Source organism: Oreochromis niloticus, linkage group LG8 (genome assembly GCF_001858045.2).
Source record: "Oreochromis niloticus isolate F11D_XX linkage group LG8, O_niloticus_UMD_NMBU, whole genome shotgun sequence".
Taxonomy (NCBI): Eukaryota; Metazoa; Chordata; class Actinopteri; order Cichliformes; family Cichlidae; genus Oreochromis; species Oreochromis niloticus.
The window spans coordinates 16,335,938-16,358,936 of NC_031973.2; the positions used below are offsets into that span (position 1 = coordinate 16,335,938).

At 40.4% G+C, this 22,999-nt stretch overlaps 4 protein-coding genes across 8 annotated transcripts; 1 reads left to right on the top strand and 3 right to left on the bottom strand.

The window, feature by feature from the left end:
* Positions 1–114: 114 nt before the first annotated feature.
* On the bottom strand, positions 115–4,976 carry LOC109203251 (zinc finger and SCAN domain-containing protein 2). Its single transcript, XM_019362613.2, has 3 exons — positions 4,718–4,976; positions 3,887–4,098; positions 115–3,807 (listed from the first exon to the last, which is right to left on the bottom strand). Exons 2-3 carry the CDS (start codon positions 4,095–4,097, stop codon positions 2,912–2,914), a joined length of 1,107 nt encoding a protein of 368 aa, XP_019218158.1. The 5' UTR covers position 4,098; positions 4,718–4,976; the 3' UTR covers positions 115–2,911.
* A 629-nt stretch (positions 4,977–5,605) lies between these two features.
* Positions 5,606–7,424, bottom strand: LOC100690154 (zinc finger and SCAN domain-containing protein 21). Its single transcript, XM_019362614.2, has 3 exons — positions 7,066–7,424; positions 6,644–6,842; positions 5,606–6,550 (listed from the first exon to the last, which is right to left on the bottom strand). The coding sequence occupies exons 2-3, from the start codon at positions 6,831–6,833 to the stop codon at positions 5,829–5,831; spliced, it is 912 nt and encodes a 303-aa protein (XP_019218159.1). The 5' UTR covers positions 6,834–6,842; positions 7,066–7,424; the 3' UTR covers positions 5,606–5,828.
* Positions 7,425–7,913: 489 nt separating this feature from the next.
* pkmyt1 (protein kinase, membrane associated tyrosine/threonine 1) lies at positions 7,914–13,955 on the bottom strand. Of its 5 annotated transcripts, none has more exons than XM_019362617.2 (9): positions 12,952–13,054; positions 11,748–11,794; positions 11,256–11,664; positions 10,851–11,088; positions 10,485–10,758; positions 10,294–10,400; positions 10,035–10,207; positions 8,734–8,951; positions 7,914–8,631 (listed from the first exon to the last, which is right to left on the bottom strand). In XM_019362617.2, exons 3-9 carry the CDS (start codon positions 11,622–11,624, stop codon positions 8,262–8,264), a joined length of 1,749 nt encoding a protein of 582 aa, XP_019218162.1. In that variant the 5' UTR covers positions 11,625–11,664; positions 11,748–11,794; positions 12,952–13,054; the 3' UTR covers positions 7,914–8,261. The 5 variants fall into 5 exon arrangements, with proteins under 5 accessions (XP_019218162.1, XP_025765518.1, XP_005463937.1 ...); XM_025909733.1 differs by lacking the exon at positions 11,748–11,794 and adding an exon at positions 12,362–12,656 and having other exon boundaries at positions 12,952–13,048; XM_005463880.4 differs by lacking the exons at positions 11,748–11,794; positions 12,952–13,054 and adding an exon at positions 13,846–13,955.
* On the top strand, positions 13,083–21,548 carry LOC100708306 (elongin-B). Its single transcript, XM_003458738.5, has 4 exons — positions 13,083–13,206; positions 13,981–14,115; positions 15,495–15,603; positions 20,503–21,548. Exons 1-4 carry the CDS (start codon positions 13,204–13,206, stop codon positions 20,613–20,615), a joined length of 360 nt encoding a protein of 119 aa, XP_003458786.1. The 5' UTR covers positions 13,083–13,203; the 3' UTR covers positions 20,616–21,548.
* Positions 21,549–22,999: the final 1,451 nt, after the last annotated feature.

The following is a 22,999-nucleotide window of genomic DNA, read 5'->3' on the forward strand; positions in this document are numbered from 1 at the left end:
CTGTGCAAAAACCCAAGTGGGCGCATGCGATAATTACTTACACAATATACCTGTGGCTGCTGACCAGACTGCTGAAGAACAGTCTGCTTAAAATGTCACTCACTGAGCCATCTGTAATGGTAATAAATTAGTTTATTGCCTCTGCTTCACAAACCAAGTTTAACTTGCAATACATATGTCCAACCATCAGAAAGCCTTTAATCAGTCTGGAAAGTCGGGCAGCTTTAGTGACAATTATGCGATTCAGATTTTTAAAAGGTTTCTCTGACATTTACTAAAATGACGACACATTCTGCAGGTGACCGAAAGAGGTCAACTCGTCGAGTTAACCTCCTTTTCAAACCAACGTTTCACAGGAAACTGTTATAACGGAATCAGATCTAGAAGACACACATCAATATATCAATATAGCATTTGTAATGCTTGTACCATAGGAGACAAAGAGACTCCTGCACACCATCTAACTTGCAAGAACATATTTATTTCCTTTTTGTATAGCCAAAAGTCTGTGTTTTAAACACTTTGCTGCTTCATTTCTTATTTAGATTATTTCTTACATGTTTCCAGGGTTTACAGTGGGATTTGGCAGGCTGCAAATCCCTAAGATCCACTGAAGCAGTGCAGCATGAGCTAATGAATCACTTACTAATAAGTTACAAATTAATTTTCATTGTGAGTGCCAGTAGATTTCCTCTCTCTTTGTGGGTACAGGCTGTCAGCTGATAGAGTAACTGTTTTTGGTGATTTTAACATGACCTAAGAAGAGGTTATTTCAACACCTGGCTGGTATAAAGGCAATATGAAAGGTAGAATTTAAGCTAAACAGCATCATCAGTCTGAAGTTAAAGTGACGGCTGCTAGCCTTGATTCACCTTGGTGGTTTTTAAACTTCAGATTTAATTTTTTTTTAAAAAACAAACCGTGTTCAATTTCACGTAAATAAAGGTGAATTTCATCAGTGCAAAAGCATCCGCAAAGTAAATTTACCTCAGTTTTACATCATATTCACCTGGTTATCTATCTCCACCACTGCTTCACCTAACTTAAGTGGCCACGAATACCACAGCCTGCTCTACAGCAGCACAACACAGCACAGTACTGTACACTGGATGTAAACACAGCTAACACAGCAGTTTAGCCTGCACTGAACTGTGTAGTATTTTCATACTTCATACATTTCAATAACACAAAATGATTCCAATTCAAGTTTCGCAACGTGAAATAACCATTAAGCTACAGCAAAACATCCTGCACAGACCTAGCTTCTGATAAAAAAACCCCCAAAACAGAACAAGGATCGTTTACATCACATTACATGTAAAGCTTTACATTTCTAGCTAGTCAATTGTCGCTCTCTGAGCAGTTCATAGCTTTTGAAAATAACCTCATTATCCTCTTATTATTTTTCTCCATCTCTGAGAGTGATCGTATCACAGATTCACTTTTCTCTCTCTCTGGAAAATAGCAGCTGTATCTTTAGCTTCCATAGCCAAGCTGCACAGACAGTTTGTGTATTTATTGCTGAGCTATTTGAAATGACCTGCCACTTTAAACACATTTACTCCATTTGTGCTTCAGTACTCTTCCTGAGTAAGTATCTCCATGGCATCAACTGGATGGACCGCCAGACTGCAGCACATTAATTACTCATTAACTGAAGATGTGGGAATGAAACTTTAACCCCTGCATGTTTCCATGGCACAGAAGAACAATCACAAGCATTTCATCATCTTCTTCATAACTTCTGCAATTCTTTGTGGCATGCAGGATATCAGCTTTTGAGATCTGCATGATCAGAGCTCTCCAGCCGATCACAGCTTTTGGGCTTCTGCTTGTCCAATTACTTTTCATGAATTGACTATCCTATAAATGTCCTCCAAGCCCAACTTCTTCCAGTGATCCAATAGCAATCTGGGTCATCTATTTGAATCTTATAAAATGCTAATTATTGTTCTTCATAATATCATAGAAACATGTAAAAAAAATCTACTTTTTTGAATGAAGCAGCAGTGTTTATGAAACATTTGGGCATGACCCAACTTTTAGAAGTCACATTCCCTCGGAGCTTCACAAGACATACATACAAACACATTTTTAGCATACATAAGTTCGATTGGATTTCACAGGCCATACAAATGTATCGCTGGACTCTTGTTTCTGTATAAGCTGTTTCAAATGTAGCTCCAATAAAATCTTAACATCTCTCGGTCTAAATGAATAGCTCACATTTATATATAAAACTGCATGTTTTTGTGTTTTCTTTTTACATTTCTAGCTTTATTCATTACACAGGGTGTATCAAAAGGAATAATCTGTTGTTAAAATGCTTTAACTGTTCAGTCGTTCACCAGTAATGACTGAAACACAGTTTCTTTAAAAAATACAGCCTTTTGAAATTGGATGACTCTTTTGATACACCCTGTGTAAACCACACTGATGCCTGGTGTTTATTTATATGTCCTGTGTAGCACCTTGAGAATGTAATTAGCTGAAAGGTGACAGAAGCTTCCTGTTTAAGATGCTTCTCTTGAGCACTGACATATATTCTTGCAAGTTACAACAACGCTGCCGTCTGTTATTACAATTTCAACACTCGGTTGAGTTGTGTCACCAAAGTAACACTGCACGGATATGCTATACCAGATATATCAGATATAGAGAGTATGCTTTTTTTAAGACTTCCCCTCTTTGGTTAAGAGGGGGAAAAACAGCAGTCTGGCTTCTCCATGCTTAGAGTGACAAACAGAGGAGCCTTCCAACAGCTCCAGTGAGTTAGCAACAATTTAAATACACTGCAACTGTTTCTAAAACTAGGATCACAGGTCAAAAATCAACCTTTAAAAATCTCTAAAAAAGAAACAAAAAACTGTGCTAATTTTATTGATGTGCACTCGACTCAGTGCTGTAATCACTACTGCTGCTCCTGACATGCTTGCTGCAGCTGGAGCGTCTCTCCGATGTGGATCCTCTGGTGTCTTTTGAGGTTCTCCCCTCGACTGAAGCTCTTTCCACACTGGCTGCAGTAGTACGGCTTCTCCCCCGTGTGGACCCTTTTGTGTTTTTTCAGGTCTCCCGCCTGACTGAAGCGCCTCCCACACTGGACGCAGCCGTACGGCTTCTCTCCAGTGTGGCAGCGCTGGTGGATTCTCAGGTTCCCGACCCTGCTGAACGTCTTTCCACAGACCACGCACAAGTGGAAGCCGTCTCTCCTGAGGTGCTCCATCCTGATCTGTCTGCCATCCAAACCGGCCCTGGTGTTCTTTGCTAATCCATGCCTCCTGTGTGCCATGTGATTTGAACGAACAAAAACGAGTCCGTAAGGCTCAGCGCTAGCTTGCGGCCTGAGGGTCTCGGCAGAGGTATGACGAGAGGAGTTGCAGCTTAAATCCATGCAGCCAGTGTACTGGGATTGAAGACATGGTTGTTGTGATGACATGCAGTCTGTGGGCTCTGATTCACTTTTGATGGCAGCCATGTTTAACCCAAACAGTGCGCTGGAGTAAGGGTCTGCTCCGGCGTCCCTGGTTTCAGACGGCATACGGTGCCCCTCTAAGTTGTGCGTTGCATCTGCCAGCTGTACTTTGTGGTGGTCTGTGGATGTTTGCGCCAACTTGGACTCAGCTTGTGTCTGAATACTGCTGTGGCTCTCTTTTTCTTTAGTCTCCTGCTTCAAGACATAGTTGAGCTGGTTGCTGTTTTGCTCTGCGAGAGCAACAACATCCAAGTCATGCTTCTGAATGATACTCAGATCCTGCTTCACTGTTGTGTCGCTCTCCTCTGCTGACGGCCCACTTGTAGTCAGGACAGCTGTGAAATTTGCAATCATGAATAAGAGACCTTAAGCAGGACAAAAATGTTACATTATCTGTAATGATAAATTCCTTACAAAAATTATATGTGTTCTCATGGGTGCTTTCTTTTGGTATTTTGTCCTGGAGCTCCTGCAGTCTCCTCTTCAGACTCTCGTTCTCTCTCTGTGTCCTGGCTGTTTTCTCCTGGTACTCTGACACCGTCTCCTTCACCACCTCCAGAACCTCCTGCACGGCTTCGGTCAGGAGTCTGGCCACCCGGGCGTTCAAACGCTCAAGTTTAGACATCCTGAAATGAAACACCACTTATGAGAACACATCTGTTTTTATATATTAATTAAGGGGAAATTTAAAATAAGCAATACCGTTGATGCTACTGCTATGGGTTTACACTCATCAACCACCTAGTTAGGTACACCTGCTTAACTGCTCATTGTGGGGAATATTTTTTTTGACCTCTTTAATACCAACCAAGCATAATTTAAACACCACAGCCTACCTGGTAATAAAATCTATGCTATGAAGAATTAAGGTAGTTCTGAAGGCAAAAGGGGGTCCAACCCGGTACAAACAAGGTATACCTAATAAAGTGCCCAGTGATTGTATATGACAGCACTGGTGTGCAGTTACCTGTTACTTCAAACAACGAATTAGAGCTAACTGTTCTTTCATAAACCAGTGATTACCTGTCCTGTTATTAAACCGTCATGCAACGCAATCAAAGGATTTCCTACTACACTACCATTCAGCTACATTCACCTTATTTTGGCCCGACGTTTAAAACATTGTAAACAGATAAAATGATGGTTACTCATCTTCTAAAACCTGAAATACGTGGCAGTGTTATCTTGTAACTATTACTAATATCAGTTTTAAATACGAGAATATTTTTAAATCTCCAGGAGTACCTGTAAGCTAGTCCCGAAGTTAGCTTCGTATGTCAGTGTTTTCCGTTTAAACATCCCAGAGGTCCAAACACTTGGTCATAAGGTTAACGTGTTAGAAAAAAAATGATAAATGAAGCGATTTTAATGACAAGTAATTTGTCCCATCAAACTTGTAAAGACAATTTATTAATAAAAAAACTGACAACATGTAACAAAGCAGAACCACGAACAGCAAAAACAATCTTTAACATCCGGAAGCAGAACTCTGATCACGTGTGCAGAGGGGTTGTTTTCAAAATAAAAGTCTGGGTGAAGCGTTTCTGTCTTCTTTTCATACAATAAATTGTGATATTGTGAATTATTTTGTTAGATTAGGCCATCCTGAACCCTTCATTGTTTTGTGACATGACAGAGCCAATAAATAAAATATCACATATCTATATCTGAAGTCACAACAAAAGCATGAATACTGTCTCTGTGCCTCAAACCGGTGGGCGATTAATTATTACAAGAAGCCAAAATTAGGACCCTAATTGTAATATCTACTCCTAACAGTGGCACATTATAAAGAGATCAAATTATTTTTGAAGAGAATTGAGTTCATCCTATTGCTGAGGTCCTCCAAAACTTTGTCTTTGGTAACAATAATAACCCATACCCGCTAAAGAAATATGTTACAACATCACAGAGTTTAAATAAATAAATTATAAATTAAAAATAAATTAAATAAGTGACCCTGAATTAGATGAGTAGAAGAGATTCCCTTTGGTGGATATATTTTAGAAATGAGCCGTGGCTTCCAGTAGGTGCCTTTAAGTCTGATGATTCAGAACGACACAATTTTGGTTTTGAGACTGATTCACAACGAATTGTTCATCAGTCTCAAATATTGCAATGGACCACACAGAAGGACCAAAAGAATTTGATCAGCTAATCATTTTATTTGGAGATCACAATACAGAAACACACTACAGACTCCACGCTTCACAATCTAGTAATGGAACAAACAAAATGTGACCAACAACAGCAGCTCAGGAAAACACAAGTGCTCCCTAAGAGGCTGTCTATTCTGTGAAGAAGGCACATTAACCTTTTTCTGTGTTTTTAGCTGACCTCCAAAAACTCCCAGCCTTCACAGATGAGTCTGCTGGTGCTTCTTTAAGTTACTCGAGTGACTGAAGCTTTTCCCGCACTGGCTGCAGGCAAACGGCTTCTCTCCTGTGTGGTAGCGCAGGTGTACTGTGAGGTACCCCGACTGGCTGAAGCGTTTGCCGCACACCGAGCAACAGTACGGCCTCTCCCCTGTGTGCACCCGGTTGTGTTTCTTATAGTCACCCGCGTGCCTGAAGGTGCGACCGCAGAGGGAGCAGCTGTAGTGTTTTCGGACGTTCCTCTGCAGTTTCTCTGCTGAGGATGTGCAGCCCACTTCTGTGTTGGTTTGGTTTTCTTCTCCAGCATCGTTTGCACTGATGTGTCTTGCTGGCTCCTGTACGCCGTGTTCTGAATCAATGTAGAAAACTGCACACTCGCCTCCGAGTCCTGCAGTGCTCGTTGATGGATTGCTATAAAAATAATTCACAATACGCAAGCCATCGTTATCTGACGCAGGCTCTACTTTCGTTTTCTGGTCATTTTCAGCATGCAGAGGTGCAATGATGGGTTTTTCGTGGTTTAATAGTGAGGCTGACTGTCCATCATGTGTCTTTGTTTTCAGATTTCCCAGGCTTTCTGTTGCACAGTCAGGGGAAAGGCAGGAAGCACCTAATAACTCAGTGTCTTTATCAGCAGGGATGACCACCTTTTCTTTCTTTTTCACCTCTGCCGGGATGGATGCAAACATTTCTGGCACCAATCCTGCAGGAAGACACACATCAAACTACTTAAAAAAAAGTTTAAATCCAGCTGTTTCACCACTTGTACTCACAGCTGGATCCTTTGTTTTCTTACCATTGCTCTCCAGGTTTATTCTGTCTTGCAGCTCCTGCAGTCTCCTCTTCAGACTCTGATTCTCTCTCTGGGTTCTGGCAGTTTTCTCCTGATACTCGGACACAGTTTCTTTCACCACATCCAGAATTTCCTGCACAACTTTAGACAGGAGCTTTTCCACTCGAGCATTAAGGCGCTCAATTTTGGCCATCTTTAAGGACTAAGAAGACAAAAAATTAAGAAGGAGCATATTTAACAGACTTTTGCAGGATGCAGCATGTGCTCTGCACATTTCCACTTAGATGAATCAAAGAAATAATGGCGATTGGATATTTATGCAACAAAGAACAAAAAAATAGCAGAATGTATCATTTAAGAGGAAAGCAGAAAAACCGGGAGTGCATTTTTACTACCAGTTATTAACAAGCCGAATGCTCACATACCTTGAGTTTAATGTGATCCCGTGAAGCATGCGCAGTCTCAACAGCTGCTCAAACTGCAATCGCGAACTGTTTAAAATATTAACACTCATGCAGGTAATCGTTTCCCTTTACAATGATTCCTGCAGGTAGATTAAAAATGGCAGCCAGTGCGTCCGCCGAGCATCTTTGTGTGAAGCTTTCCCTGCTGTAAACCGGGTCAGGTGTTAAAACGGTTTAATAAACAGCGCGATAGCAATAAAGCGGCAGCGTCCCCTTCATGGGTTTGAAGCCTTCCTGATAAGCGCCATGCGGCCCGTTGCTGCCACCTACTGGTAAGAGCTCAAAACATAACACTACAAAGCTGTACTGCGTTTAGCAAACTTCAAATATACTGTACCTCAAACATGCACTATGAAAAATGTTTTTGTGTTGACGGTCATATCTATTTTGTTTATAGCCTGTAGAGCATTTAAACAACAGAAACTTACCCAAATTGCTTTAGAGACAGACACATTTATATTACAGGTCTCCAAAAAAACAAAAACCCAGTTTCAATTAAATACATGAAAAGCTGAAAAAAGGGTTTTTTAAAAATAAAAATCAGTGATTTAGTGGTCATCAAAATGTGTTTTGCATGTGAATTTGCAAATTGATGACCTCTCATCTCATTAGTCACACTGACTAACTGCTAATCTAGACTTTTTCCTCATAGGTTAAAAGTATCAATATTGGTATTTGCAATAAAGCCCCGCATTTACTTGGTATTGGAACAGTACCAAATTTTGCAGTATCGCACAGCACTACTCTCAAATGATAGCCTGTTATATCAAACCATGCACAAGTTTAGGAACAAAGAAACACCAGTCATGTCGTATTTTGAGGTGCTTTATAGTCACAACATGCTCCACAAGTTCAAACTCTGCTAACTTTGTTTTGTATCTCACAAGGTAAACCACGCAGAGTCACAGTCACGAGTCGTTTCAGCAACTGGCACAAACCAAAAATAAAGAAAAGTGATTTAAGGTCTGAGTACACATCCAACCCTTTTCCCCTAAATTCATTTTTTGTTTCAAATGCACATTAAAAGAAGCTGTTACAAAATGGCAAAACATATTTACAAGCTAGTAAACTTATTACATTAATACATTAGGTCTTTGTCACATTACATTTTTCACACAAAAACTCTGTCCATGAATGCGATAAAGGCAGTGTTGTACTCATGGTTCTCCCTCCAGAGCCGTTTCTTCGAACAAGCTGAGCAGATTCTTTGGTTCCAAGCTGGGTCGAGGAGGTAAGGCCTCCGCTTGGACCCAGTTGCGCCCACGCCGCTGTGAGGACTTGGTGGATGGAGAGTGTAAGCTCTGGAAGGAGTCTGCGTCCAGCTCGGCATGTATGGGACTCACATTGGGTGTCAGTGTATGGCAGGAGCCATTAGTGTGGATGCTGGGAGGGGTCTGAGCAAGTTTACATGAGAACCATCCACCAAGGTTTGAGTGAGTGGGTGTGTGGGCACGACTCTGGTGATAGCGCATTGGCGAGCCCGGGAGAGGCGTGGATGTGCTCTCTACAGACAATCTGGATTTTACCCTGTGACATGAAAACAAAGGAAGATAAAAGAGGAGAATTAAACAGAACAAATATACTCACTTAAATTTTTTCTTCCATCCTATTGATGTGATAATTCTCTACCTTTGTGAGAAGGTGGGGGACAGTTCTGGATCTGTGGGATGAATAAACACTGCGTCCTCTTCTGGGCTCCCGGAGTCAGTAAGCATGGCACTGAGAGGTAGCGTTAAATCCCTGTCCCAACTGTCTTTAGGAGGAGTGCAGGGAGCTGGATTGTTCCAATGAGGGAGGAAGGGCAAGCGAAAGAAGGAGAGGAATCTACACCCAAAGGAGACTACGATCTATGAAGAAAAGAAAATGTATAAAAATTTATTTGTCAAGGTTGAGGAAAGTAAACTTTAAAGGCTAAAGTTTGGAATTAGCCCTGCTAAATTAACTTCAGGACTGATCCACTGTATTACAGATTTTCTAAGTGATCATCTGAAAAGGTTTGTATTAATCATGTTTTATTTGGTGAAACCATTGTTAGTATGAGAGATCCTCAAGTGTGTGTTTAATCACTATTGTTATTTTCTGTTTAAATGACATGCAGGGAATGTGAAAATGTTAAAATTATGCTGATGATGGTCTTTTGTTTTTATAGGAATTAACTATTTTGTTCAGGTTCATAGGTTGGAAGAGGTTTAAATCTCGTTATTTGTTGATTAATTTCAACAACACATGTTTGTCTTGAATGACACAGACCTGATAAACAGGTTTTTCACTTATATATATGGCAATATCAATTTTATGATTAATGGTTTATCCATTTACAAGGAGGTCAAGAGGTTTTGGAAAGAATTTATGTCAGCTAATTAAAAGCATTCTTACGTTCAGTATCTCAGTCTGGTTTGGTAACCTGACTGTGGCAAACAGGAACAAAATAAACAGGATTGTCAGAATTTCTGGAAAAATTATTGGTTGACAACAAACTTCATTGGCTAAGCTGTGTCATCAGGCTGTCTTAAGGAAAGCCCGGTCTATTGCTGCTGACCGTCAACAGCCTCATTATTCTGACTTTGAATTAATGCCCTCAGGGCGACTTTATAGGATCCCTCTAGCTAGCAAAAAGGGGTATAAGGAATTATTTGTCCCAAATGCAATCAGTATACTGAATAATAAGATGCTGTGATGTATTTCTATAGCTGTATTGAAGTTTTAGACATGCATGTGTGTGAATGTTGGCCGATAACTACCAGTATTCATGAAGTGATTGATTGATGTTTTTTGGCCTGGTGAACCGAAGACAGTTGTCCATTATGTGGACAATAAAGTTATTATATTTTTAATGCTGTGGCATCCTTTCAGGGATATTTTACTAAACTGTTAATCAAAATAAACAATCCTAAAAGATTAACATTTAAAGGATTTATTGGTTCAGTTACCTGACACAGAGAGGCCAGTGTCAGCATCGTCTCAGCAGCCATAAGATACAAGCGTCTCCTCCACCTGCGTTTCCTAACAGAGGGGAGGGCGAGAAGCTCAGAGACTGTGGGTCTCTCAGACGGCTCTGGGGCCAGCATCATCCGTAGGACTGTCTGAAGCTCCTCTGACAGGCCTGCAATCACACATGGAAGCTTTAAAATAAAAATCATTTTAGTAGACAACGAGGAAATTGATGAGGCCTCCAAGAGCAGATCTCACCGTTGGTAAACTCTGTGGGGAGACTGCCTCGCCTGAGCTGCTGCCACCCCTCGCCACCGTTTGGAACCTCGATATTACAGGCAAGCTCCAGGATGGAAACCCCCAAACTAAATGAAAAGGATGTGATCATATTTAGACACTTATTTCAAATCAGATCAATCACATCTGTACATAATGAATCACATATGTACCTGAAAACATCTGCAGCAGGTCCATACTCCCCACGCAGCAGCTCGGGGGCCATGTATCTGGGATCACCCTCCTGAACATCGTCCTTTGCTTTCTCCCCTGCAGCTCCCATCTGTTTGAGCTCAAGCAGCAGCCCGAAGTCGCCCAACTTCAGACGACCAGAGGTGGTGATGAGGACGTTGGCGGGCTTGAGGTCCAGATGCACGAAGCCATGAGAGTGTAAGTGCTGCAGTGCTGAGAGGAGATCGCACAGGTAGGCCCAAGCAGCAGGCTCGTCTGTTTACAAGCAAAAAACACAAGTCAGCACGAACGAGGATGCAGAAGTTTTATAGAAAATCACAGCTGATACAAACTGTTTTTGGGCAGACCTGGGCCAGGAGGCTGGTTCTCAGCGTGGTGCAGCAAGCTGGTGCTGCACAGCTCTGTCTGGATGTAGAGTCGGCCGCACTCCTCCCAGGCAGCCACGAAGTTCAAAATATGAGGGTGAGGACACAGGCGCTCATGATTCCTGGCTTCCCTGACGCTCCGATTCCTCTCACTGTTACCCCTGAAGCGCTGAGCAGAGCGTTTGACTGCGTACTGACGACCATCTCTGTTGCTTTGCACCTGGAGAGAGAAAAGAAAATATCCAGAAATTACAACTTTTGAAAAAAATGAACAAACAAATACTTAAAATCCTGAATTTTTCAGTTTCCTTGATGTGAAGAAACAGCAACACCAAACACATGATGTTATTATATAACTCTCTTTATTTAAATCTGTGTTTTGCTCACCTTGTAAACTTCTCCAAATGATCCCCTCCCCAGCAGGCCCAAGTTGGTAAAGCACTGATTGAAGTAGGACTGCTGTTTGCTGGGATCATAGCCAGAATTTGGAGATTTACTGAGGGAATTAGACAGGGGTGTCCAGGGGGATTGATGCTGAGGGAACATTCTGCTCAGCGGGGGGCATCCTTTAGACGGTGGCAGCGGGGGCAAAGAATTTGAGAGACGAGCAGGGGAATAGTAGGATGAGTTTGACGTAGACGACGAGGATAAAGGCAGCCGGCGCTTTTTGAGAGAGAAGGACTGCTCCGCGTGGGAGAAGTGGGTTGGAAGAGGGAGAGCCACCCTGGGCACTGTAGTTTCCACCGCCACAGACATCGTGTAGACCTTTTCTGTTCTTTACTATAAAGACAGCAAGCTGCAACAGTCAAGAGGAAAAATTGTAAACGTAAGCAACACATAAAGCAACATATATATAGATGTGGTCAGAATTTTACATACACTCTCTTTTTATAGTTGAATGATTTTACAGCATACATCTTAAGTGACTGTAAAAAAGAAGAATTGGGTAAACGAGTTTGGATTTATTTTAGATTTTCTCTAAGACACACAAGAGTATATTCCGCCACTTATATTTGGTTAAATGTCCCTGAGCAAGTTGCACCTCGATTAGACCCCCTTGGTACCCATCAACAAGCATCTGGCATAATTGTGGTTGGATATCTGACCACTCGTCTTGACAGAATTGACGGAATTCATTTAAATCAGTTGGTTTCCTGGCACAGACTCTGCTTTTAAACCTTGTCAGTACATTTCCTACAGGGTTGATGTCAGAGCTTTGGGAAGGCCATTCAAATGTTCCGTGTTAGCCTGCAAAATCCATTCCAAAACCAGTTTGGATATGTACTTGGGATCATTGACAACACAAGAGAACACATAGGATTACAGAAAATCCCAAATAAATTCAAACTTGTGCACCCAATTCTTGTTTTTTTTTTTGTAATTAAAGATGTTTGCAGCACAATCCTTCCACCCTGGAAAAAAAACAGTTCAAATAAATCATTAAAAGCTCCAAATCAACATGGTATTTGTATGGGTATTTATAAATTTCTCACCACAACTGGAAGTTGATTTTTTTCACACTTAGTGCTCAATTATAATGGTTTCTTTTCATCTAGTTCTATCTCCGCAGAGCAAAAGCAAACGTATTATTTATAAAGACTAAACAAAAAACAAAAAAAAAACTGGGTCTTTGTAGGTTGATCCCCACCCATTTATCACTACACCTGGTACATCTGGTTTGACAGGTTGTAGAGCTTTTGTCTGATATCGGTATCAGCACAGTCCTCTCGATCCATTGATACTAAACCCATTTGTAGGAAAACAGGTATTCCTTGCCCAGCCCAGCCCCTGGCGTCAAGTGGAAAGTAAAGACCCGCTGATAAAACACAACTGATTAATTTTTCCAACATAACTTTTCGCTTTGTTAACGTAACATTACTCGAAGCACAAACACTGTCCATTAATTTATAGCAATGACAACTGTCATCTCAGCTAAACACTTGTGGCTAACGTTAACACCGGGCGGAACAAAACAAACATGACAACACAACCTGCTTAGCTGGCTAACCCGCGTGAAGATAACTTACGCTAACTGACATTTTATACTTAATTATTTAATTAAAGCGGAATTAAACAACGTTACCCCGCAGACCATAGTCCACTTTTGACGACAGGTTTCAAAACAGCGGTCTTCTATCCATCCAAACCCTTCAAGCCTCAACCTACCTCGCGCCAAATTCTGAAACTCTCACGTAGCGCTGCGTAGCTGCTCTCCGTGAATACGGAATGTACGAGTTGCGCATGTACATTGCGCAATATCCGAGAGCGGTGCAGTCTGGGCTTCTGCTGCACAACACAGAGCTGGCGTAACTGGCTAGCTAGCTGACCACTTGAAATGGTAACTTTAATATTATTGCCGATTAGTTTGGGAGAGTCGTACGTAGATCTCGACAATCTATTAACGTTCGGCGATGTGTTCAAACGTATTAACGCGATAATAACAGCGGATACTGTTGGCTATAGAAATGTTAATTTCACTTTTGCTCTGCTAGCTTAGCCTTTAAATCCATAACCAGGGGGTGTAGCTAGCGAGGGAACTTAGCTCGGCTAACCTTGGAAATGCTGTAACGCTAGCTAGCTAATTAACCCAGGCAATATAATGTGGTTAGCTGAGTGTGTACTGTATTTGTCAGACCTATTCCGTGTGTTAGCTAGGGCTGTTTTCCACCGAACTATCAAAACAGTTGACGTGTCGGCTAATATCGCGCTAGCCCAGAGCTACGTTTGCTTCACACTGCTCACTGTTATTTGCTAGCATATAAATAAATGAAGTGACACTTATCAGAATATCTATTACAGAATCCGTTATTAAAGATTATTGTAAAATAACCATTTAAATATCTTCGCGTTTACTGTACAGTCAGGTTAGGTGTTTAAGCAGTTTCCGGATAGACATGCAATATTAACGAGTTTCGTGGCCTAATGAGATGTTTTGTCTAATAAAACGGGGTTATTGTTGGTCATAATATATACTTACCCAAGAACGGCAATCTTTGTGGATAGACGTTCTTAATGTGGAGTAACGTTTCATAGAATCCAGTCCTCAACTTCTTGGTAAATGAGCAAATGTAGCTGGTTTTTACATTGTGTGCCCCCCTTTTTTTCCTTTCAGGACGTGTTCTTAATGATCCGGCGTCACAAGACCACAATCTTCACCGATGCCAAGGAGTCCACTACTGTCTATGAGCTGAAGCGTATTGTCGAGGGAATACTTAAAAGACCACCCGAGGACCAACGACTCTACAAAGTGAGCTTACAGCATTAGAAAGACTAAATGTGCACTTTAATTTTGCCAGAATGTAGCCAGTGTTAATGTTAACATTCACAGTAGTTGAATATTACCCCAACAAACTTCAACCTCATGGTAAATATTGGTAATTATTGACCTATTTCAAAATTACCATTGAATAGCAAATTATTAGAAAAATTTGTGGTTGTGGAAAATCTATTTAGATTCTTTTACCTATGACAGATTTCTGATCCCTTTCAGTCAGGTTTTTAAAAGCTGGCATCTGATGCGGCACATTGTTCTGTGCTCATATTGCTTGATCTCATATAGCTTTTCTAACCTGTGGAGTTCCACAAGGCTCAAACCTGGGTCTATTACATCCTTCCTTTAGCTGGGATCATTCAAATCTTTGAGGGGCATTACTTGTCATTTCCATGCTGAAATGTCTTTTATGCCTCACCAGCTGGATAGACTGTCCACCCTAGCTAATTGTTTATAATGATTTAATGTCTGGCTTTCCAGCAGTTACCTTGTTTTAAACTAAAGTGAGACTGAGACCAGGATTATAACTCCTCCTAAAATATATTCAAGAACCTGTCAAGCGATTGCCTCCTTTTGCTCATCTTTGAAGTCCAGTGTTTGTAATCGCTCTGTAATATTTTATGTCATTTTCCGGTTTCTTTCATTAAAGGAAGATTTCCAAATTGTAAGCTATGGTCTTCCATGCTGGACTGGAGAAAATTATTAATATATTTGTGTCTTCGTGCCTAGATTACTGGAACACCCTATTTACCCACTTAGATTAATCATCTCTTTCATACCTCCAAATGATACAAAATGCTGCATCCAGACTCCTAATGCAGACGTACTCTCTAGTTTTATGCTCTTTACGTCGGCTCCCAGTTGATTTTAGAATTCGTTTTAAAATTCTCATATTTACATACAGAGCACTAAATCAAGCTCAGACTACTAATCTCAGTTTCTCATTAAACACACTGCTTCTCACTGGCTCAAAATATATTACTTGTTCCTCATACAAGATTGAAGACTGGGGTATAGAGCCTTTCAGTCTGTGGCAGCCAAGACTATGGATCAGTCTGTCACTCCAGCTATATTTAGCTCGCTCTATAGACTTCTTGAAAAAGTCATTGAAATGTTTTTTAAGTATTTAGATTGTGTTGTAATATTTTTGGTTTTGTATTGCTATTGAACCATGTTTTAATTTTCTAATATATTTTATTGTGGTTGTTCCCAGTTTTTACTTATTTTCCTGTACAGTAATTTGTAACTCTGTAAATAAACATTGCTTACTTAAATATTTTCTATCAGAAACACGCTCTGCATATTAGTTGGACTATCTTCTTATATTCTGAGGTCATGATATTTTTGTATTACAGGATGATCAGCTGCTAGAGGATAGCAAAACTCTGGGTGACTCTGGATTCACCAACCAGACTGCCAGACCTCAAGCCCCAGCTACAGTCGGTCTGGCATTTCGTATTAATGGTATGTTGTGGTTATGCTGTTTGGTTTTAAAGATCAGAGGTACACTACACAACAAAAATGAGTACATTCCTATGAACCATTGCTTAAATATCTTAATATAAAAATTGTTCTTAGAGTTGAACTGTCATGTATTTACTCTTTATTTAAAATCAGAACAGTTTAGAGTTACAGTGTTAAAGTAGCGGTGTAGTGGATAAGACATGTGAATGACCTGAGGAGACACAAACCCTGCCTCAGGGGCTTGCAAGCTTGTATACTGCCAGTACGAGCCCAGATAAATGGGAGGGTAACGTCAGGGAGGGCATTTGGTATGAAATCTGTTCCAAATCAAACATGTGGCTCCCTCTGCTATGGCGGCCTCTTGGGAAATAAGGGAGCAGTTAAAAGTACCTCAGTTTACTTCATTAAAATACAGGCTTAACTATAGGAACTCACCTATAAGAAACACACCTTTTATTACCAAGATAATTTGAGATGTCCACATTTACATTTGGTGGGTGATACCATTGATCCTTATTTTTATATAAAGATGTTCTTCCTTTCTTTAGAGACAGTTTCTTTAACATGGAGGGCCTGTGTTGTTCTCCTTTTGTCTTAAAAATACCTCAGTAGTGTTTTCTTGGATTTGAGTCAGGCAACATACTTGGCCAGCTCATAGTTTCACTGTTTTCTCCTTAAGGAACTAATGTGTCATGTTGGCAGCCTGCTTTTTTCATGTCAGAAGTGCTGGTGTTTTATGTGAACCTAACAGATTTATTTCCATTTGAGCAAAGAAAGGACTCAAAATATTCGCAAGCAAGCTCTCTCTTTTTATTTCTTTACGGGTGAATCTTGAAGTTTTGTTCTGAAGCGCAAGTAAGGGTTTTTATTTATTCCCCAGGATGTGATGCTTGGAAGTTGACATTGTGCAATGTCCTTCAAACTGTCACAGAAACTTTGCTTTCCTCTGATAAGTCCTGTGCCAAATTAAAGGCATTTTTCCTTTACTTTTGCAGAGTTACATTATATAAATAGTGCACTGGCCCTAGCATCATTCTGGGAAGACAGACACTCAAGCACTGTTGCTTGTACCATCTCCTTATGGCCACATGTGTCTTCAGACTGATTTTTCTGCAGTTCCTTTGTTGATTCATTTCCTTAAAGAGGAATGAAGCAGACACAGCACAAGCATCCATAGTTGAGAAAATCTCATTCTACACAGTTTACTTTTTAACACTGTTACGGACCTACGTATAAAATTTAGTTTCATTCATCACTGATTTTTTAACTTCTGTGTTATCGGTTGCAGGTGGATTCACTTTTCTTGCAATGAGTTTCTACTTTGGGGTGTGGTTTGTGTTTTTTTTAATGTAGTCTTTCTAAAGCAGGGGTGGGGAAACTCCAGGCCTTGAGGGCCAGTGTCCTGCAGGTTTTAGATCTCACCCTGGGTCAACACACCTGAATCAAATGATCAGTTCATTACCAGGGCTCTGGAGAACTTCAAAACATGTTGAAATTTTAGATGTCTTAATTTTAGATGTATCCTTGATCCAACACAGCTGATTCAAATGGTTAAATTGCCTCCTCAACATGTCTTGAAGTTCTCCAGAGCCCTGGTAATGAACTGATTAGGGGTGGGTTTTTATAATCGATTTATCGATTAAAATCGATTCTGGCTTGGATAACGTGAAATCGATTCATTAAAATCCTGAATCGATCTTTTAATATAAATTTATTTTGCCCGAAATTCCAGAATCTCAGGTGAAACCTCAAATTTCAACAACCACCAAACAGCTAAGACAGTAAATGAGAGCAGGTACACGGATTCTGCACAAAGACGTAAACACACAGCGCGACCCGCGGATCAGAATCAGTGAGATGTCGCCTTTCTCACCTGACAGCACGGACACGGTCGGGGCTGAAAGCTGACAGCTCGCTGGTTCTGATCTGTCGGCGGGTCCGCGCTTTGTGTTTACGCCCTTTTTGCGCTGATTCTAAAGCTGTTAGTTTTATCTCTCTCCAAACAATATTGACCGAACCAGCAGCAAAAGAAGATCCAAACTACGCTTCACATAAACATCGTCATGAATTCACTCTTTTACTGTTTTGCTTCCACCACGATAAAATCACACTTCATGCACAGCTCTCTCTCTCGCTCTCGCTCTCTCTCTCTCTCTCTCTCTGTACTTCAAGAACAGTTTCCCGTCTAAAAATCTATTTTCTGCATTATTCGCTTGCTTGTTACGCACAAGTCTACCGTTGTTTACAGCGCTGTCGGCCGCTGTTTTTTTTTTCCTTTTACTTACTTCCGAAAAGAAAACCTAATTTCTGCTGTTCAATACTGAACAAATTTAAACTTTTTAAAATTATGTAAAATGCAAAACGCTTAGCCGTGTCTCTAATAAAACCGCTGTAACGTCAGAGGTAACGTCAGAGGTAACGTTCATATGTTTATTAATGGTTTTCTTTCATTTTTGATGTACTGCAGAATATTGTAACGTTCTCAAGAACCAGACGTTTTGATCTCAGTTTGTCCCTTTATTCAGTGACACAGGCAAACGGGCCGTTAACTCCGGGGAGAGTGCTCTCGTACAACACCTCACTTCAGCCCCGCACAGTCACTCCACACACAGGACCCCCCTCCCCTTCCTGCACACATTAACTCCCTTTTTCCTGCAGCACAACCAAACATGTATCTTAAAGAAACAACAGCGTGCAGAGATAACCAACCTGTCACTGTAACATAACATTTAACAATCGTTACAATATTTTTATAAAATCCCAGGCCAGGAAAACCACCTTCATGTTTTTCTGTGTTTTATCTTCAGCTACTTTGACACAAAGGCATCTGATGTGACGCTTACACCTTTGATAAAGTCTTGCGTGTGTCAGCTTCCTTTTTATAGATACAAAAATATGTAAATGTACTGATCGAATTGAATCGAATCGTGGATTGAATCGATTCGGGACCTTGTGAATCGGAAACGAATCGATTCTAGAAATCAGTGACGATACCCAGCCCTAGAACTGATCATTTGATTCAGGTGTGTTGACCCAGGGTGAGATCTAAAACCTGCATGACATTGGCCCTTGTGGCCTGGAGTTCCCCACTCCTGTTCTAAAGTATTTGAGTTGATGATTCATAAAAGGTTATATGCTACATGTAATCTTAGAAACAGTGTAATTATTGAGAAGGAATACAATTTGAGAATGAAGTGATGTACTCAGTTGTGACGTGTACTATAGGCCTGCACAATAAATCGAAAATTTATTGTCATTGCGATATCAGCCTGTGCGATGGGCCCATCGCAAAAGACTGCGTAAACTGCGATAATTGGGTACCTTAAAATGTTTACACACATGCTTTAAAGAATTTACCAATCAAAGAAACCTCTTTACACATTTGACCAGTTGAATAGAGCCCTTCGCGGCATTAACCAATCAAATGGATTAGAGGCGAACAACGCTGCAGCAACGAGTCAGAGTTGTAATGGCTGAGAAAACGTCGAAGCGGTACAAAGAAATAACAGAGGCCATTACACATTTTTTGGCTAAAGACATGATGCCTATAAATACAGTTAGCAGAGAGGGCTTCACCAGTCTGATACATAAAGTGGACCGGAGATACCGCATCCCCTCACGAAACTACTTTTCCCATGTCGCCATTCCACAAATGTACGAAACATGCCGCAAGACCGTCATGTTTGAACTGAGCCAAGCTGAAAACTACACAAGCACTACAGTAAAGTTTCCTCTCCAGTTTTGACTTACATCATAACTACTTGGTGAGTGGTGAAATGATGAACAACTGCATTGAGATAATTTGCAGTATAATTTAAGTTATGTTTATTTAAACTAATTATAGAGACCGGGAAGGATGTCTTTCAGAATTCAAGCCTCAGAAATTTTTTTTATGGGGGCAATGTTTCAATGTTAAAGTGCACTTTGTTGTTACACTGCTAATACAGCAGCTTTCTTTAAATAAAACTGTTGCAGTAAAACAGAAATTATGTATTCGTTTTGGGTTGTTTTTGCTATTTATTTTATCGCAAGTCATATCGTTATCGCAATATTGATCACAGTTATCGCACATCGCAGGTTTTCCTAATATCGTGCAGCCCTAGTGTACTATATTTTCTTCTGTCGGAAAAAGAGTAGTTTTAAGTTTTACCAAGAAGTATGACTTTTTTTATGTTAGTAGCACGACTGGTGGAAAACGTTTGTGCTATTCTCTTAATAAACCTTCACTGATCTCATTTAGCAACAGTGTTTTTCAGTAGACAACCACGATGAATGAATGACTAATCCATTATTTTGCACCGTTAAATATTAATCTGTGGTCTTCAGCACAACAACATGTCTACTTTTCTATTTAAAAAAAACAAACATATTTTTATTTTTTTTAATGTTTTTGCCTCTCATACTGTATTTATTTGAGAAATGAGAGGTGGCTCAAGACTTTTGCACAGTACTGTAAATCGCGTCACTGAATGAGTGTATTGTGTGTCACTTAAAAAAAAGCTTCAAGGTAACTTCTCCCTCAAAACTCATTCCTTAAAAATTAAGGTGTGATTTTATTCTGTACTCAAGAAGACTTATTGTAGATTTTCAGCCTGGATTTACCAGCACTTACATTTAAGAGCATACACACAGGACCCTCAGCGGCATTAAAATGTGTTGCGTGTAACCCGAGTGCCCGTGCCTTAAAGCTGTGGCTCAAATTATGCACTTCTACCTTTAAGTGCATTGCGCAAAGCATGTCCTTAGTTTACACGAGCATGAATCTGTTTTGAAGGATTTTCCCCTGGATACACTTGCTCTACAGTAAAGATTCATTTCAGCAACCTTTTATTATGTGCAGCCACATTAAACTCTGCTGTCACGATGGAGCTCATGCTTCCTTGTCTCTGTGCCCTGCAGATGAGATGTTTGAGCAGCTGCACATCGAGGCCTTTTCCAGCCCCCCGGAACTCCCTGATGTGATGAAGCCTCAGGACTCTGGTAGCACTGCTAATGAACAGGCAGTGCAGTGATGGCAGAGGCAGGAAGCGAGCATCGGCGGGGAGGATGGAAGTGGCAGTGTGCAGATTAACTGCGGTGAAGAAGTAGTGGGGTGGAGGATGTGTAAAATAGTTTCATTTGATTGGATGGGGACGTTTTAGGTAACCAAGCCTATCCATGTTACCTTCATGTTGTCATCTCGACATCCCCCCACAGGTTTTTGTTTGTTTGTTTGTTTTTTTAACTCTATTGATTTCCACATCACATGCAGTTCAGCTCCTTGAATTTGGTCCTAAGCACCGAGTGAAGAAGTTGGTTTGGAAAGTGTGATTGTGTGTATGCGTGCGCGTGTGTGTATGTGTTGAGTTATTCTAATTATTATCATTAATATTTTGGAAAAGGTGGAGGCGTAGTTGTGTGTCACAGTGCTCTAGAATTAACATGCATGGGTAAGAGTCCAGTGTGTGAATCAGCAAATGCATGAACAAACTCAAAACAAAGGCTTTACATTCACAGAAGCAGATAGATCTACCACTGATTCGTTTCTCTGGTCTGATTCCCACTTTTCGTTGTACATTTCTGATTCGATCGTAAACCAGGAAGAATGTCTGTAAGATAGTTGAGTTCATTTTTGTTTTCGTCATCATTTTATCATCATCATGTTTCTTCGGTTTGTTTCACGCGTTAGTCCCTTGTTGTGTTTCATGCACTGAGACCAAAGGCAGGTACCTCTTGGACAGCAGAGGGATTATTTTTCTTCTTCTTTAGTTGTTTGGTCGAAGGATATTCTGTCTGTGACATACAGTATATACACAGGAGGAGCGTTTCTTGTGTTAAACTTTTCATTTTGTAAATGCACACATCACAAGTCACCAACACTTACGTGGCATCTTCCCCTTATTACACATGCATAGCCTGTAACTGTGATCTTGCTTAATTAAAAGTTTTTCCTGTTTGGTTTTTTACTCTTGACTGCTTTTTGGTTTTTTTGATGTTTTTTAAGTTTGTGTCAGTATTTAATGAATAAATCAGTAATTCAGTGTATTGATCTGTGTTGGAGGCACTGGGCAGGGCTGTAGCAGTGATTCTTAAAACCATGTAAAGCCTGAACCATGAAATAATTTCCAGAAAATTTTAACTTTTTGACAAAGGAGTGTTTATTGATCCTTGACAAATTAAAAAAAGAGAGAACTTAAATATTAAATTGCATATGTGAGTTCTAATTTGTATCATATTTGCTTTTTCATTTGATTTATGTATCGCTCAAAAAATGTGTTTCTTTGTGTTTTGGGGGTAAAATAGAAATCACTGACGATGTAGAAGTCACAAAACGCATATACAGGTGTGATAGTGACATTAAAAATGCCTCTGTTCAGCCCATATGTGAGCCGGCATGCACAGTAAGCAGGTATAACAAATTGTCATATTTAAATTTTATTATTTACACTTGTTCTTTTTATTCTGTGACATGTTAAAAACTGTGAAACTGCTATTTTCTTTCTGGGATTTGTAGAACAGGATGGACAGTTTTTCTTTTATAATATAGATTCACCGTAAAATTAAAGCTGTGCTCAAATCAACAAAAACGCCCCCCCTTCAAACCTCCAGGGGGTATCCAAAAAGCACCAGGTTCCTTTTAAGCTGTTGATATTTGGTCCTAACTTCTACACTAATTAAAATTCTCCAAAGGGCATGGCCAGCAAATACACAGTGGAGAGGTCCAGTTAAGTGATTGGAATGAGTCACTTAATGAGTTTTTGTTTCTCACCATATCGCTGTGATGTTAAAACACAAAGCTGCCTTAGCACAAGACGAGCAACTAACCTGAAGCTGCAAGAGTGAAGAAGCTTACCTGGAACCAGAGGAATGCAGCAGGGATTAGGGCTTTGGACTTTTCGTAGCAGAAAACACCACAAGTAGAAATTATGGCATTAAAGATGATTTTAGTTCTATTTAGGGTTCATGAGAGTGAAACACAGCTGATGCACAGCTGCCAGACCTCCACCTGTAATGCGACCATGGATTACTACGCCCTGCAGTGGCACGTCTAAACATTAGAGAAGGTTACCTGCACATGTATTTGAGGTTATGCATCACCACCAACATCTGAGTAGTCACTAACCTTAACATAATTTAACAGTGTTGTGCTTCTTTAAAAGTCTTACACATTCATTTTTAGCCTTTATTTTTCTAAATAAAGCTTTTTTCATAAAACAATCATAAAAATGGTGTCAGGGAGCACTCTCATACAGAGTCCAGGTTTTGATCTGTGGTCATTTTTGGAGGGGTTGTTGGTTTGGGCCCCTGTAGCTTGGTCCCGTTCTGCCACCTTTTTTGTCCTGCTGGGTGAGACCAGTGCTGTCAGGGAGCGCTGGGGAATGGATTTGGTCTGCAGCGATATTAAGGTGAGTGATAC

Coding starts and splice junctions, on each gene's coding strand:
- LOC109203251 (XM_019362613.2), bottom strand. CDS start 4,097: ATGTCTAAACTTGAGCGTTTGAACGCCCGGGTGGCCAGACTCCTGACC. Junction 3,808..3,886: donor TGAGAACACATATAATTTTT/GTAAGGAATTTA, acceptor CAAATTTCACAG/CTGTCCTGACTACAAGTGGG.
- LOC100690154 (XM_019362614.2), bottom strand. CDS start 6,833: ATGGCCAAAATTGAGCGCCTTAATGCTCGAGTGGAAAAGCTCCTGTCT. Junction 6,551..6,643: donor AATAAACCTGGAGAGCAATG/GTAAGAAAACAA, acceptor GTCTTCCTGCAG/GATTGGTGCCAGAAATGTTT.
- pkmyt1 (XM_005463880.4), bottom strand. CDS start 11,624: ATGTCTGTGGCGGTGGAAACTACAGTGCCCAGGGTGGCTCTCCCTCTT. Junction 11,089..11,255: donor CATTTGGAGAAGTTTACAAG/GTGAGCAAAACA, acceptor TTCTCTCTCCAG/GTGCAAAGCAACAGAGATGG. Junction 10,759..10,850: donor GAACCAGCCTCCTGGCCCAG/GTCTGCCCAAAA, acceptor GCTTGTAAACAG/ACGAGCCTGCTGCTTGGGCC.
- LOC100708306 (XM_003458738.5), top strand. Junction 14,116..15,494: donor AGGACCAACGACTCTACAAA/GTGAGCTTACAG, acceptor TTTGTATTACAG/GATGATCAGCTGCTAGAGGA. Junction 15,604..20,502: donor TCTGGCATTTCGTATTAATG/GTATGTTGTGGT, acceptor TGTGCCCTGCAG/ATGAGATGTTTGAGCAGCTG.